This window comes from Pan troglodytes, chromosome 2 (genome assembly GCF_028858775.2).
Source record: "Pan troglodytes isolate AG18354 chromosome 2, NHGRI_mPanTro3-v2.0_pri, whole genome shotgun sequence".
Lineage (NCBI taxonomy): Eukaryota > Metazoa > Chordata > Mammalia > Primates > Hominidae > Pan > Pan troglodytes.
The window spans coordinates 141,931,559-141,944,422 of NC_086015.1; the positions used below are offsets into that span (position 1 = coordinate 141,931,559).

The following is a 12,864-nucleotide window of genomic DNA, read 5'->3' on the forward strand; positions in this document are numbered from 1 at the left end:
GGAGGCTGAGGCAGGAGAATCGCTTGATCCCGGGAGGCGGAAGTTGCAGTGAGCCGAGATCGTGCCATTGCACTCCATCCCAGGTGACAGTGTGAGACTCTGTCTCAAAAGAAAAAAAGAATAAAATAACACAAATTAATATATAGATAAATATAGTAACTAGATTTTAAAAACATATAAAATTAATGTCCCTATCCCCACCAAAAAGCTTTCAAAAAGCAAGAAGAAAGTGAAACATTTGACTGAAAACATAACACGGAAGATGAAAGTATGACAACAGGTCCATCCTCTTATATTCATAATTTCAAAATCCGAGAAGCTCTAAAAACTGAAGGTTTGTTCATAGCTCATGTGACAGCAAAAAGTGGCCAGAGATAACAAAAAGCTAATGATAGTCACATTTAGTGTGAATACTCATATATTTCACTCCAAATATTAACATGTTTGATGACACATTTATGCCTCAGACCCCACAAGATATGTTGAGTCAGTTACGACCAATGATCTTTCTAAAATGCACAAAATTCTGAATTCTTAAACATATCTGTCACATGAAATTTCAGTTGAAAGACTGCAGAACTGTAAATTTTTCAAACATCATCATTCTTCATATCTTCTTAAAAGTATTACATATATAATAAAACACTTATAAAATAAACCTGCCAAAAGAAAATCCATGGTAGAAGGAGCAAGATTACAAAAAAAAAGCATGAACATAAACATAAATAAATGCATGAACATAAATCTAAAGATATAAACATGGAAATTTCTTATCTTCTTAAAATCAGTTTTTAAGGATCAAAGTTACCTAATATAATTTAACTTATATTACTCAATTATTTCAAACAGTCTTAAAATTATTCCGTTATATAAAACAATCCTCAGAAGTTGGTATATCATTACCACTTTTCCAGCTTTCCTGATGGTCTGATATTTAGAGGGATTAATAGTTTTCGTTGATTTCTTCGTTTTTACTTTATCCAAAACTGCATAAACAGCAAAACATAATCGAGCCATTCTTGGTAAGTCACAAATATTAATATCAAATTCCAGTGGTTCATTCCAAATATGATCATTTTTCCCTGATACCTCTGAGCTTACGATGGTTTTACACAGGAGCTCAGTACCATGAAAAAGACCAGCCCTGACATGAACCTGTAATGAAGCAGACAAAAACAAAAACAAAGTCATGAATACTGTACCACGAAAAACATCTCTTTTTGTTTGTTTGTTTGTTTCTACACTAAAAACATCTTTATTTTGGAGAAGGAAGGAACATACTGGAAGAAGAAACATGCCAAGTTTTAGAAAGCCTACTTGTCTGCAGAACCACTAGACTGTAATTAACCAGTATATCATTCAGTAAACTGTAGTTAGTCTAATCTGTTTTTCACTTGCTAAGTAAACCAGCTATAAAATCACATATTGGTCCAAATGCCAGGGTGCTCAATGGTTTAAACAGGTCTAAAGAAACCATGACAGTAAGTATAAGCATACTATCATATGCTTACTCACTGACTTCATTTACTTGAGGTCTTGTCTTACCCTTCTCTATGTGTAGGAAAGAATGAATGGATGAGATGGCTCCAAAGTTTCTTTCTACTTCTAAATAATTTATGAATTTGTCATACTAAGTCAAGAGCTAACAAAAGATATTCCATCCATATCTTGATTATCCTATATATCACGGTCCTTTGTTTTTCCCTAAAGGCCTGGGGCCAGAGTGATGCAGGGCATGCGTAAGATGTCCCAGACAATTTTACTCATTTGCAGTTTTTTAAAATATATGACCTAATTATCACCAATTTAAAACTCAGGGAGAAAGTAGAGCTAAAAACAGTAGTAAAACACAGAGATTGACCCAGTGATAGACTTTTAAGGTCAAAGTTTTTATACCAGTTTATTCAGATGTGATACTAGCACACAATATTACTCAATAAATATTTACTAAACAAATGAATACATATGTGGAATTGTTTAGGCTTATCTTTCATTTTTCAAAAGCTTATCAACAAAAGCTTTTCTAGCTAGTTAAGAGTTACCACGCCAATATTTGAAAAGGAAGATAAATACCCAAGAATATACGCATACTTCATCTATAGATATTAAAATATATTCAAACAGTAATATAAAATTTTAAATACTGATGTAATCAGCAATTTTAATTATATTTATAATATAATTATGAGTTTAAAACCTATTAAAATAGTTAAAACTATGTTATGCTGGCATAAATAAAACTGTAAGTTAGTAGGCCAGACATATCATAATATAGTAAAAAAGATGACTGACTTAATAAATAATATTCTTTTATCTAATTCCAGCAAAATGAACACAGATGGATTACAGAGTTAAATATTTTTAAATGATTAAAAGCTAAAGAAATATTATTAAAAAGCTATCAGAATAACTTTTGAATCTGGATGATGGGTTCATGGAGGTTCATTATACTATTCTACTTTTGTGTATATTTGAAACTTTTCTTTTGAAAAAAAATTAAGCTAAAAGAAAAAAATGGTTATTCTAAACACAGATGGATTATTATAACATGATAAATATTCAAGTAACAGGGGTTACAAAGGATACTAAAAGTAGTTGCAGTAAATCCTCAGGTCACTAGGAATTTACATCTGAACACATGACCTAATTCCCTTCAACTCCAGAAAAAGGCGTAATCCTTCAAGTCCCCTGGTCCCATATTGCTCCAGCTCCCCAAGTACTGAGATGTTACTCCTTTGCTCCTCTGCATTGGAAAAATCTTCCTCCAGCAGGCTATAAACCTGTGCAAGTCTCTCTCAGATCAAACTCAAACAAAAATCTACCTTAGAAGCTGACTAACCATAATCACACATGTTCTTTCTACCACAGTGACAGTGGTACCAGCAGCTACTCAGTCACCTCTGTCTCCTACTTTCAATTCATCATGAAGTCTATGCTGTATACAAAGAAAAAGTTGATTTATGATGTAACCTTAAATGAAAAACAGTATAACACAACATACCATCAAAATACTATACTATAGCAAAATATTATCAAAAGCACAGCCAGGTGCAGTGTCTCAGGCCTGTAATCCCAGCATTTTGGGAGGCTGAGGCGGGTGGATCACTTGAGGTCAAGAGTTCAAGACCAGCCTGGCCAACATGGTGGAACACCATCTCTACTAAAAATACAAAAATTAGCTGGGTGTGGTGGAGAGCACCTGTAATCCCAGCTACTCAGGAGGCTGAGGCAGGAGAATCACTTGAACCCAGGAGGCGGGTTGCAGTGAGCCAAGACTGAACCACTACACTCCAGCCTGGGCGACAGAGAAAGATTGTGTCTCAAAAAAAAAAAAAAAAAAAAAAAGCATGTTCACCTTGTAAACTGTGTGAAGAATACAAATAAAAGTAGTTTACAGGCTGGGCACGGTGGCTCATGCCTGTAATCCCAGCACTTTAGGAGGCCGAGGCAGGCGGATCATGAGGTCAAGAGATCGAGACCATCCTGGCCAACATGGTAAAACTCGGTCTCTACTAAAAATACAAAAATTAGCTGGGCACGGTGGCACACGCCTGCAGTCCCAGCTACTCAGGAGGCTGAGACAGGAGAATTGCTTGAACCCAGGAGGCAGAGGTTGCAGTGAGCCGAGATTGTGCCACTGCACTCCAGCCTGGGCAACAGAGTGAGACGCTGTCTCAAAAAAAAAAAAAAAAAAAAAAAAAAAAAGAAGTAGTTTATAGTGGATAGCTGGAATATTGGTGATTGTTGTCCCCTCTGATTAAAGGGGGACAAATATTAAAATCAATGATCTTTGATTTTATTTTATATGTTACCTTTAAATATTTTTAAATAGCCCAGAAAGTATTATAAAATGGCTGAATGTCCAAATGTAAGACCCTATATACAGACATAACAGCAAAATGACCACAGTCAATCCAAAACTCATTAAATGAAACCATGAATGAAAATAGAAATTTTTTGTGGTTTTTTTTTAAACTTTCATTTTAGGTTTGGGGGTACATGTGAAGGTTCGTTACATAGGTAAGCTGTTGTCACAGGGGTTTGTTGTATAGATTATTTCATCATCTAGGCATTAAGCCTAGTACCCAACAGTTACCTTTTCTGCTCTTCTCCCTCCTCCCCTCTTCACCCTCAAGTAGGCTCCAGTGTCTGTTGCTTCCTTCTTTGTGTTCATAAGTTCTCATCATTTAGCTTCCTTATAAGTGAGAACATGCGGCATTTGGTTTTTTATTTCTGCATAAGTTTGCTAAGGATAATAGCCTCCAGCTCCACCCATGTTCCCTAAAGACATGATCTCATTCTTTTTTATGGCTGCACAGTACTCCATGGTGATCATGTACCACATTTTCTTTATCCAATCTGTCACTGATGGGCATTTAGGTTAATTCCACATCTTTGCAATTGTGAATAGTGCTGCAATGAACATTCGCATGCATGTGTCTTTATGCTAGAATGATTTCTATTCCTCTGGGTATATACCCAGTAATAGGATTGATGGGTCAAATGGTAGTTCTGCTTTTAGTTTTTTAAGGAATCGCCATACTGCTTTTTACAATGGTTGAACTAATTTACACTCCCACCAGCAGTGTGTAAGTGTTCTCCAAAACCTCATCAGCATCTCTTATTTTTTGACTTTTTAACAATAGCCATTCTGACTGGTGTGAGATGGTATCTCATTGTGGTTTTGATTTGCATTTCTCTAATGATCAGTGACATTAAGCTTTTTTGCATATGCTTGTTGGCCGCATGTATGTCTTCTTTTGAAAAGTGTCTGTTCATGTCATTTGCCCACTTTTAATGTTTTTTTCTTATAAATTTGTTTAAATTCCTTATAGATACTGGCTAATAGATCTTTGTCTGATGCATAGTTTGCAAATATTTTCTCCCATTCTGTAGGCTGTTTACCCTGTTGATAGGTTCTTTGGCTCTGCAGAAGCTCTTACGTTTAGTTAAATCCCACTTGTCAATTTTTGCTTTTGTTGTGATTGCTTTTGGTGGCTTTGTCATAAAATTTTTGCCCATTCCTAAGTGCAGGATGGTATTGCCTAGGTTGTCTTCCAGGGTTTTTATAGTTTGAGGTTTTACATTTAAAGTAAATATAAGTGTACATTTACATTAAGTCTTTAATCCACCTTGAGTTGACTTTTGTTTATGGTGTAAGGAAGGAGTCCAGCTTCAATCATCTACATATGGCTTGCCAGTTATCCCAGCACCATTTATTGAATAGGGAGTCTTTTCCCCACTGCTTGTTTTTGTCAACTTTGTTGAAGATCAGATGGTCGTAGGTGTGCAGCCTTATTTCTGGGCTCTTTATTCTGTTCCATTGGTCTATATGCCTATTTTTGTATTAGATATGATTTTTTAAAACAACCATTTGGGTTTTTCTCCCTCTCTTTAAGCAGGCAGCTTCAGGATTAAGTAGTCACACCCTTAAGCAATCTTTCTTTAAGTCCATGTCTCTGAACTACTTTAAATGGTATTTCCCTGTGTTCCCAGAAATTAGTCAAAAAGCCTGGGCACTTTCATTTTTAGTTTCTAAAGACTATGAACTAAAGAAAATTATGAAGAAAGATTTACACAACAGCACTTTTAGAAAATCTTTATATCTACCTTATATGCTATACACAAAGCATCTAACTTATCAGAAACTTACATTAGCTCAGTATTTTTTTTTTTTTTTTTGAGATGAGGTCTCACTCTGTCACCCAGGCTGCAGTGCAGTGGCATGATCTCAACTAACTGCAACATCCATCTCCCGGGTTCAAGTGATCCTCCCACTTCAGCCTCCCAAGTAGCTGGGATTACAGGTGCGCACCACCATGCCTGGCTAATTTTTGTATTTTTAGTAAAGACAGGGTTTCGCCAAGTTGGCCAGGCTGGTCTCAAACTCCTGAGCTCAAGTGATCTGCCCACCTTGGCTCCCAAAGGTATGAGCCTTTAACACCGGTCTAGCGTGGTATTTTAAACAGCTAAAATAGAACACTAGAAAGAATAGGAATAAGTGAAGGCATATTAAGACACACTTCACTTCTCATATTCCCAATTACTTTGTTTCTCTAAATAAAAGTTTAGTTGCCTGTAAGAACCATACAACAATTATTTTCTCCTGAGCAATTAAGAAACAGCCCCATCATCAATGTCTGTATCAGCTCTGTATCATCTCCAGAGAAGTCTTTCAAGGCTGAAGAAATAATCAATTTCATAGCTTTAAACACATTACCAAAAATTCTGTATGATATTATATACTGAACATTTAACCTAAATTCCAGTCATTTAAACTAAATTCATATAAACTCCCAATCTGCTCTGCAAACACTGACAAAAAAAAGGGGGGTAGGGGAAGAAATGTGTATGTACAGTGTGAAAATAGAAAATGAGACCTGAAGAAATAGCTAGGCTAGAAAAAAAAGCTTGGGAATCAAGCAAAGGTGGTGTACTTTTTCAAGTTTCTGACAAGGAAGATACCAGTAATTGCTTTCCAAGATGTGAAGACGACTAAGTGAGAAGAAAATCACTAAGAGGTGTTGATGCAGGGTCCGCATGCCTGAGGCAAACAACCCATCTGACTTCTGACTTCCTTGACCTAAATATCTCCAACTAGGTACTTCTCTCCTTCCCTTCAGCCACACAATCTCACGATGCCACCCTGAATTTGACTTCACCACACCCTAGCACCTCCAAATCACTAATTATTACATCTCAGTTTCCAACCACTTCCCACCCTGATTCCAACTTACTGTTAATACATTCCCAAAGGAAAACTTTGTAGCCATCACTAAGACCTCTATTTCAATAACCAACACCTCTTTCTCCCCGCTTCTCTAATAGTTTTGTCTGCCTTCACTCTCACCAAAATTATCTGCAAGTGCCTCTCTCCCATCACACTCGTCTGGAAGTCTGTATCTTGGATAAACCTAATCACCTGCCTCCTCTCCATCCCAAATGTTTTCAGGCAGACCAGCACCATGACTGACTGTTTTCAAATGTAAAATTACTATTTCAGGCTGGGTGAGGTGGCTTACACCTGTAATCCCAGCACTTTGGGAAGCCAAGGCAGGCAGATCCCTTGAGCGCAGGAGTTCAAGACCAGCCTGGGCAACATGGCAAAAGCCCATCTCTACAAAAAAATACAAAAATTAGTCAGGTGTGGTGGCGTGCACCTGTAGTCACAGCTACTCAGGAGGCTGACGTGGGAGGATCGCCTGAGCCCTAGAGGCATAGGTTGCAGTGAGCAGAGATTGTGCCACTGCATGCCAGCCTGGGTGACAGAGCAAGACCCTGCCTCATTCAGAAAGAAAAAAGAAAAGAAAGGAAAGAAAGAAAATAAAGAAAAAACTATTTTGTTACTGTAAGATTTCTTACCTTTTACTGCTCAAAATTTCTATTACCATTTACTCTCCAGAGAGATAATAAGCCTGCAAACTACAAAAAAACTTTAAAGCCCTGTTTAAGCTACTTTTTGGGAAAATGAAAGTGATTTCATAGGCAACTAACACTCCACATATCTTCATGAAAAGTGAGTGGGGGAGAGGGCAGTGCCATCTATTCACACATGATTTCTGCTTAGAAACTTCATATCCTTAAGTTTTTTTTTTTTTTGAGACAGAGTTTTGCTCTCATTGCCCACGCTGGAGTGCAATGGCATGATCTCGGCTCACTGCAACATCCGCCTTCTGGGTTCAAGCAATTCTCCTGCCTCAGCCTCCCGAGTAGCTGGGATTATAAGCACCTGCCACCACACCCGGCTAATTTTTTTGTATTTTTAGTAGAGATGAGGTTTCACCATGTTGGTCATGCCGGTCTCTAACTCCTGACCTCAGGTGTTCCACTTGTCTGGGCCTCCCAAAGTGCTGGGATTACAGGCATGAGCCACTGGGCATGGCCAAGATGATTTAATGTTACTCTAGGCTCAGTTGATGATCCATGTGTGCATATATATGTATATACACTTTGATCTTATTTGACTTTAAATGAACACAACAAAGTCTCCACTGCCTAATCTTTCCCAAATCCAGTTTTGAAAATATGCATACAGAATTTCCTGAAAAACACACAACATTTGTTTAGGAAGTCCAAATATTATTCAATTAAAGATAAACCATCAAATGGCTGAATACAGTACTAAGACTGAATTAATTTGGTCTCTTCTAGAATGACTTTTTCCAGATTATACTGTCAATATTACATTTTATGTCTACCTAGTGAAAGACATTATAAGAGAGATGAGAAGCATTATTTTGCCTACTATAATATGATGTTGTCAGAGGTGTTGGTGCTCACTACATTACTCACTGTGTCTCATTCATAAGGATTCCCTAAGCATATCTCTCTCAATTTACAGTATTGAAATATGCTACAAACTCATAAATAACTAGTTTGTTTTACCTTATGAGATTCTGAATATTATAACTGATCATGTTTTCTCTTTGCCTTGTCCACTAGGTGTAGGGCAAGCAGACAGTCAAATATGTAGCCCACATCAAAAAATTAATCACACAGGATCTAATATTATACACATACCTACTAGGAATCTTGCTACTGGGTGTTTTTTTTTTTCTTATTTCCTGTCAATTAACTATCCTCTATTTTTTTTTAAAGTCAAAACTGTCTGTATTGTATGTGCTATGTAAGAGAGAGAGAGAGACACACACAGACACACACACACACACACACACACACACACACACACAGACTGTGTGTGTAGGCTCACCTCAAATAATCTGTAAAATGAGATTTGGTAAATCATAAATAAAACAAAACATACATAAAATATATTGTGCATCTGTTGTATGGGAGGTTATAAGATAGGAATATCAGGATAAAAGTGGTATTCAATTCTTACTCTCGATAATCTTACCTGAATTTGTCACCTTTTTAATATGGCATTTAAATATAGTTTATGCAGAAAATTATGAATTTTACAAATGATTATTTTTCAGTGTTCTGGTGATAAAGACATTGAGAAATAAAGACAAATAAGTCCCCACCATATAATAAAGGCTCAATAAATGTTCGCTAGTATTTAAAAACAAAACAAAACAGAATGCTAGTTATAACTGCATCCAAAAACTTCTGGCAAAACTCAGGTATAGGAAATGAAGTAGAATTAGGGATGAGCTGCTATAAAAGCTCAAAAAAAAAAAAAAAACCCAAAAAACCCTGAATTATAATGGGCTAAAAAAAAGTCCCGTACCACCTGTGTGAACAGCCACAACAAAAAATGTGATCTGGGAAAGAATAACAATAAAGAACTAATCTAACTTGAGCATGGTGACAATTTAAAAAAAAAAAAGACCCTGAACATTCTGAAAAAATTTGTTGAAAATAAGTATCATTATTTAACAGTCAAAGTATGATTTATTTCAGGCCAAGTCATTAAGATTAGTTCTGCTTGAGAAATCTCTGTGTAATTTACCATAATTATTAAAGTTGACAAATCGTTAAAAAGAAACAAGAGTAGGAAAAAAGACCCAACTTTATAATGATGCTAAAAATTTTGTTCTCTGAATTTAAAAATTTTGTTATCTGAATTTAGAATCTCCCATTAAAAAAAAAGAAGCATAAAAAAAGAAGTTTTTGTTTTCAGAAAAAGCAGTAACAAAATCCATCCTCTAAATTTGTATCACATGAAATTTTATAAAAATTGTCCCATTTCCTGAAGTTTGATCTGGGTTATCTTCAATCTTGAGAAGTAAAGCATTTTAAAGTATAATTAATCATGATTTAAAACCTGGCACAGTGGCTCACGCCTGTAATCGCAACACTTTGGGAGGTCGAGGTGGGCAGATCGCTTGAGTTCAGGAGTTCGAGACCAGCCTGGGCAACGTGGCGAACTCTCCTCTCTACTCAAAATACAAAAAATAGCCGGGCGTGGTGGTGTGGGCCTATGATCCCAGCTACTCAGGAGGCTGAGGTGGAAGGATCCCTTGAGCCTTGGGGCCAGAGCCTGTGGTGAGCCAAGACGTGTCACTGCACTCCAGCCTGGGTGACAGAGCGAGACCCCGTCTCAAAAATAAAAATAATAATCATGCTTTATATGGTTACATGTTTTATTATCCAACTTTAATAAATTTTCATGGAAACACTTCTTCACAAGCCCCAGAACATTAGGAGAGCAAAAGAAGTCAGGCTTTGACATGCAAAGGACTTGCCACTGTGCTATAGCAGGGAGGTGCCAAGCCAACACACAGACTGCATTCCTATACTCACCAATTAAAAATGTTCTGTGTTGAATAAGATATGAATTTTTTTCACATCAACATTTTAATTTCCTTCTTGTTCCACAATATGGCCAAAATCCACTACATTTTTGCCCTTAGATATTAGACACAAAAAAAGATCAGTAGCATGAATAGGTGGAAATTCCCATGTTTTGGGAATTTCCCAGCCTTGATCATTTGTAAAAAGTGAAAAACTGTCTCTTCTACCTTCATCACTTCAGACACCAAATGTTAGGGTTTTCCTACACCAACCAATTCTCCAACTCTCTGGACACCAATTGGGTATCCTACAATTCAATTTTGATGCTACCTGGACTTAGGGCAGATGCTACCAGGTTATGGCATTAGTTCCATAAGACTGACTTCCAATTCAGGTGACAATTGCAAATCCCAGGTTATTATTTGTACTTGTGATCAATCGAGGGTTCCCACAAATGCCCTCCTCAGGTTCAATTTGCTCTAATGGCTCACAAAACTCAGGGAAACACATTTATCCATTTATTATAAAGGATATTACAAAGGATAGAAATGAATAGCCAAATGAAAAGGTATATATATGTTCTTCAAGGTCCCGAAGGGTCCCAAGTGCAGAAGCTTGTCCCCATAGAATTTGGCTGCACTATCCTCTCAGCATGTGGATATATTCACTAACCCAGAAGTCCTGCAAATCCCATTATTTAGGGTTTTTATGGAGGAGGCTCCATTAAGTAGGTATGGTTATTAAGTCATTGGCCACTGTTAAGTCGGTCTCTGTCCTCCCTCCCCACTCCAGAAGTCCCGGTGTGGAGCTGAAAGTTCCAATCCTCTATCCACGTGGTTGGTTTCTCTGGCAACCGGCTCCATCCTGGAGCTATCTAGGGACTGTAAGTCTCCATTCATCTTGTCAGCATACAAAAAGACACTTCTATCATTACCCAGATTCCATGGGTCTTGAAAGCTCTTTTGTCAGGACACTGAGACTAGATCAAACCATTAGAATAATAGATGCTCCTATCACTCAGGAAATGACAAGGGACTTAAGGAGCTCTGTGCCAAAAGCCACGGCGGAGACCAAATGTATATTCTTTATTATGTCACAATTTGTAAAAAGGTAGCTTTGTTCTGACTTATGAGAAGAATACTATGTGACCTTCAACTAAGGATAAAATGTTAGAGACAGTTACGTTAAAATGTATTCATTCATTGCACAAATATTTATTCAGTGTTCCAGGCACTGAAAGAAGAAGATAAAAAGAGGAAAATACGGGGAAGGTGTGGGGGTAGGGGGTGTGGGTGTGATGTTTGAAAATTTACCTTTTGGGCAGTGTTCAGTATTTGGGTGATGAATACACTAAAAGCCCAGACTTCACTTCTATGCAATATATGCCCAGACTTCACTTCTATGCAACATATGCATGTAAGAAATATGCATTTATACTCCCTAAATATATATATTTTTAATGTTTAAGATTAAAGATACAAGTTCCTTGGGTTATATACTTTAATAGATAAGGAGTCCTGAGACCTATATAACTAGGCTATGGGGAATTATGATGTATGACTAATACGTGTGATACAGGATATGTCTGCACTTGTATTTCTCTTGGGCTTCTTGAATTTGTGTTTCTGTCTTTTGCTGACTTTGCCAATAATCTAGTTTCCTGTGATTATTTCCTTAAGTAGTCTTCCTGAACTGTACTCTTTCTCTTATTTTTCTCAAAGATTGCACAAATGTTAGACTTTCTAGTATTTTCTCACAGGTTCCTGGGGCTCTATCAAATTTTTCTCCCATTTTTCTCTCTGTTGTTCAAACTGGAAAATTTGTATTGATTAATCTTTAAGTTCACTGATCCTTTAGTTTTTCATCACCATTCTGCTATTGGGTCCATTCAGTGTATTTTTAAATTTCAGTTATTATATTTTTTAGTTCTGAATTTTCCATTTGATTCTTCCTTATATCTTCTATTTAATGGCTGAAACTTTCTCCCTCTCCAGTCCCTCCTGCTGATTTGCCCTTAGTTGTTATAGCATTTTCATAACTGCTTTAATGTCTTTGTGAGATAATTCCAACATCTGTGTCATCCCGTCACTGACGTCTATTGAACTATCATTGTCCACACAACTTCAGATTTTCCTCATTCTTTATGTGTCAACTAATTTTGAATTGTATTCCAGATATTTTGTCTATTATGTTATGAGACATTGGGTCTTGTTTATATCCTATGGAGAATGTTGATATTTTTGTTTTGGGGGACCATAGTTATTTAGGTTCAACAGTTGGAAGTTTCCATGAGCCTTCTGTGAGCTGCAGTTCCGATACCAGTTCAGCTTTCAAGTCTTCTTGCAGGGCTATTTGCATCTGTCCCATGTGTGCACTACACATTAACCAGTTTGAGACTTGGCTAATGGAATATGCCACTGTTCAGTTCTCAAAGTATGTAGACTGTTAAGAGCAGATCCTCATATGCACAGCTCAGGAATAAGCTTATAAACACAGATAACTTTAAGAGGTTGCTTTCCTGAGCTTATCTCACTCTGCAATGTTCCAAGTATTTTTTAGTAGGCTGGGGTTTCCCTTTACTTGTTATCCAACCAGAAAGCTGTGGCTTTATTCACTCACACTTCCTGCAACTATGCTAAACACTAGGGGGGTGAGGGAAGGGGA

General features: G+C 37.0%; 1 protein-coding gene across 6 annotated transcripts in view; it reads right to left on the reverse strand.

Moving 5' to 3' along the window:
• The window catches only part of PIK3CB (phosphatidylinositol-4,5-bisphosphate 3-kinase catalytic subunit beta), a 182,120-nt gene that overhangs the window by 64,161 nt on the left and 105,095 nt on the right, over positions 1–12,864 (reverse strand). For all 6 annotated transcript variants that reach the window (XM_016942047.3, XM_016942048.3, XM_063806265.1 and 3 more), the window contains one exon: positions 904–1,155. In XM_016942047.3, coding sequence (XP_016797536.1) covers positions 904–1,155 — 252 coding nt within the window. The remainder of the gene's footprint in view (positions 1–903; positions 1,156–12,864) is intronic.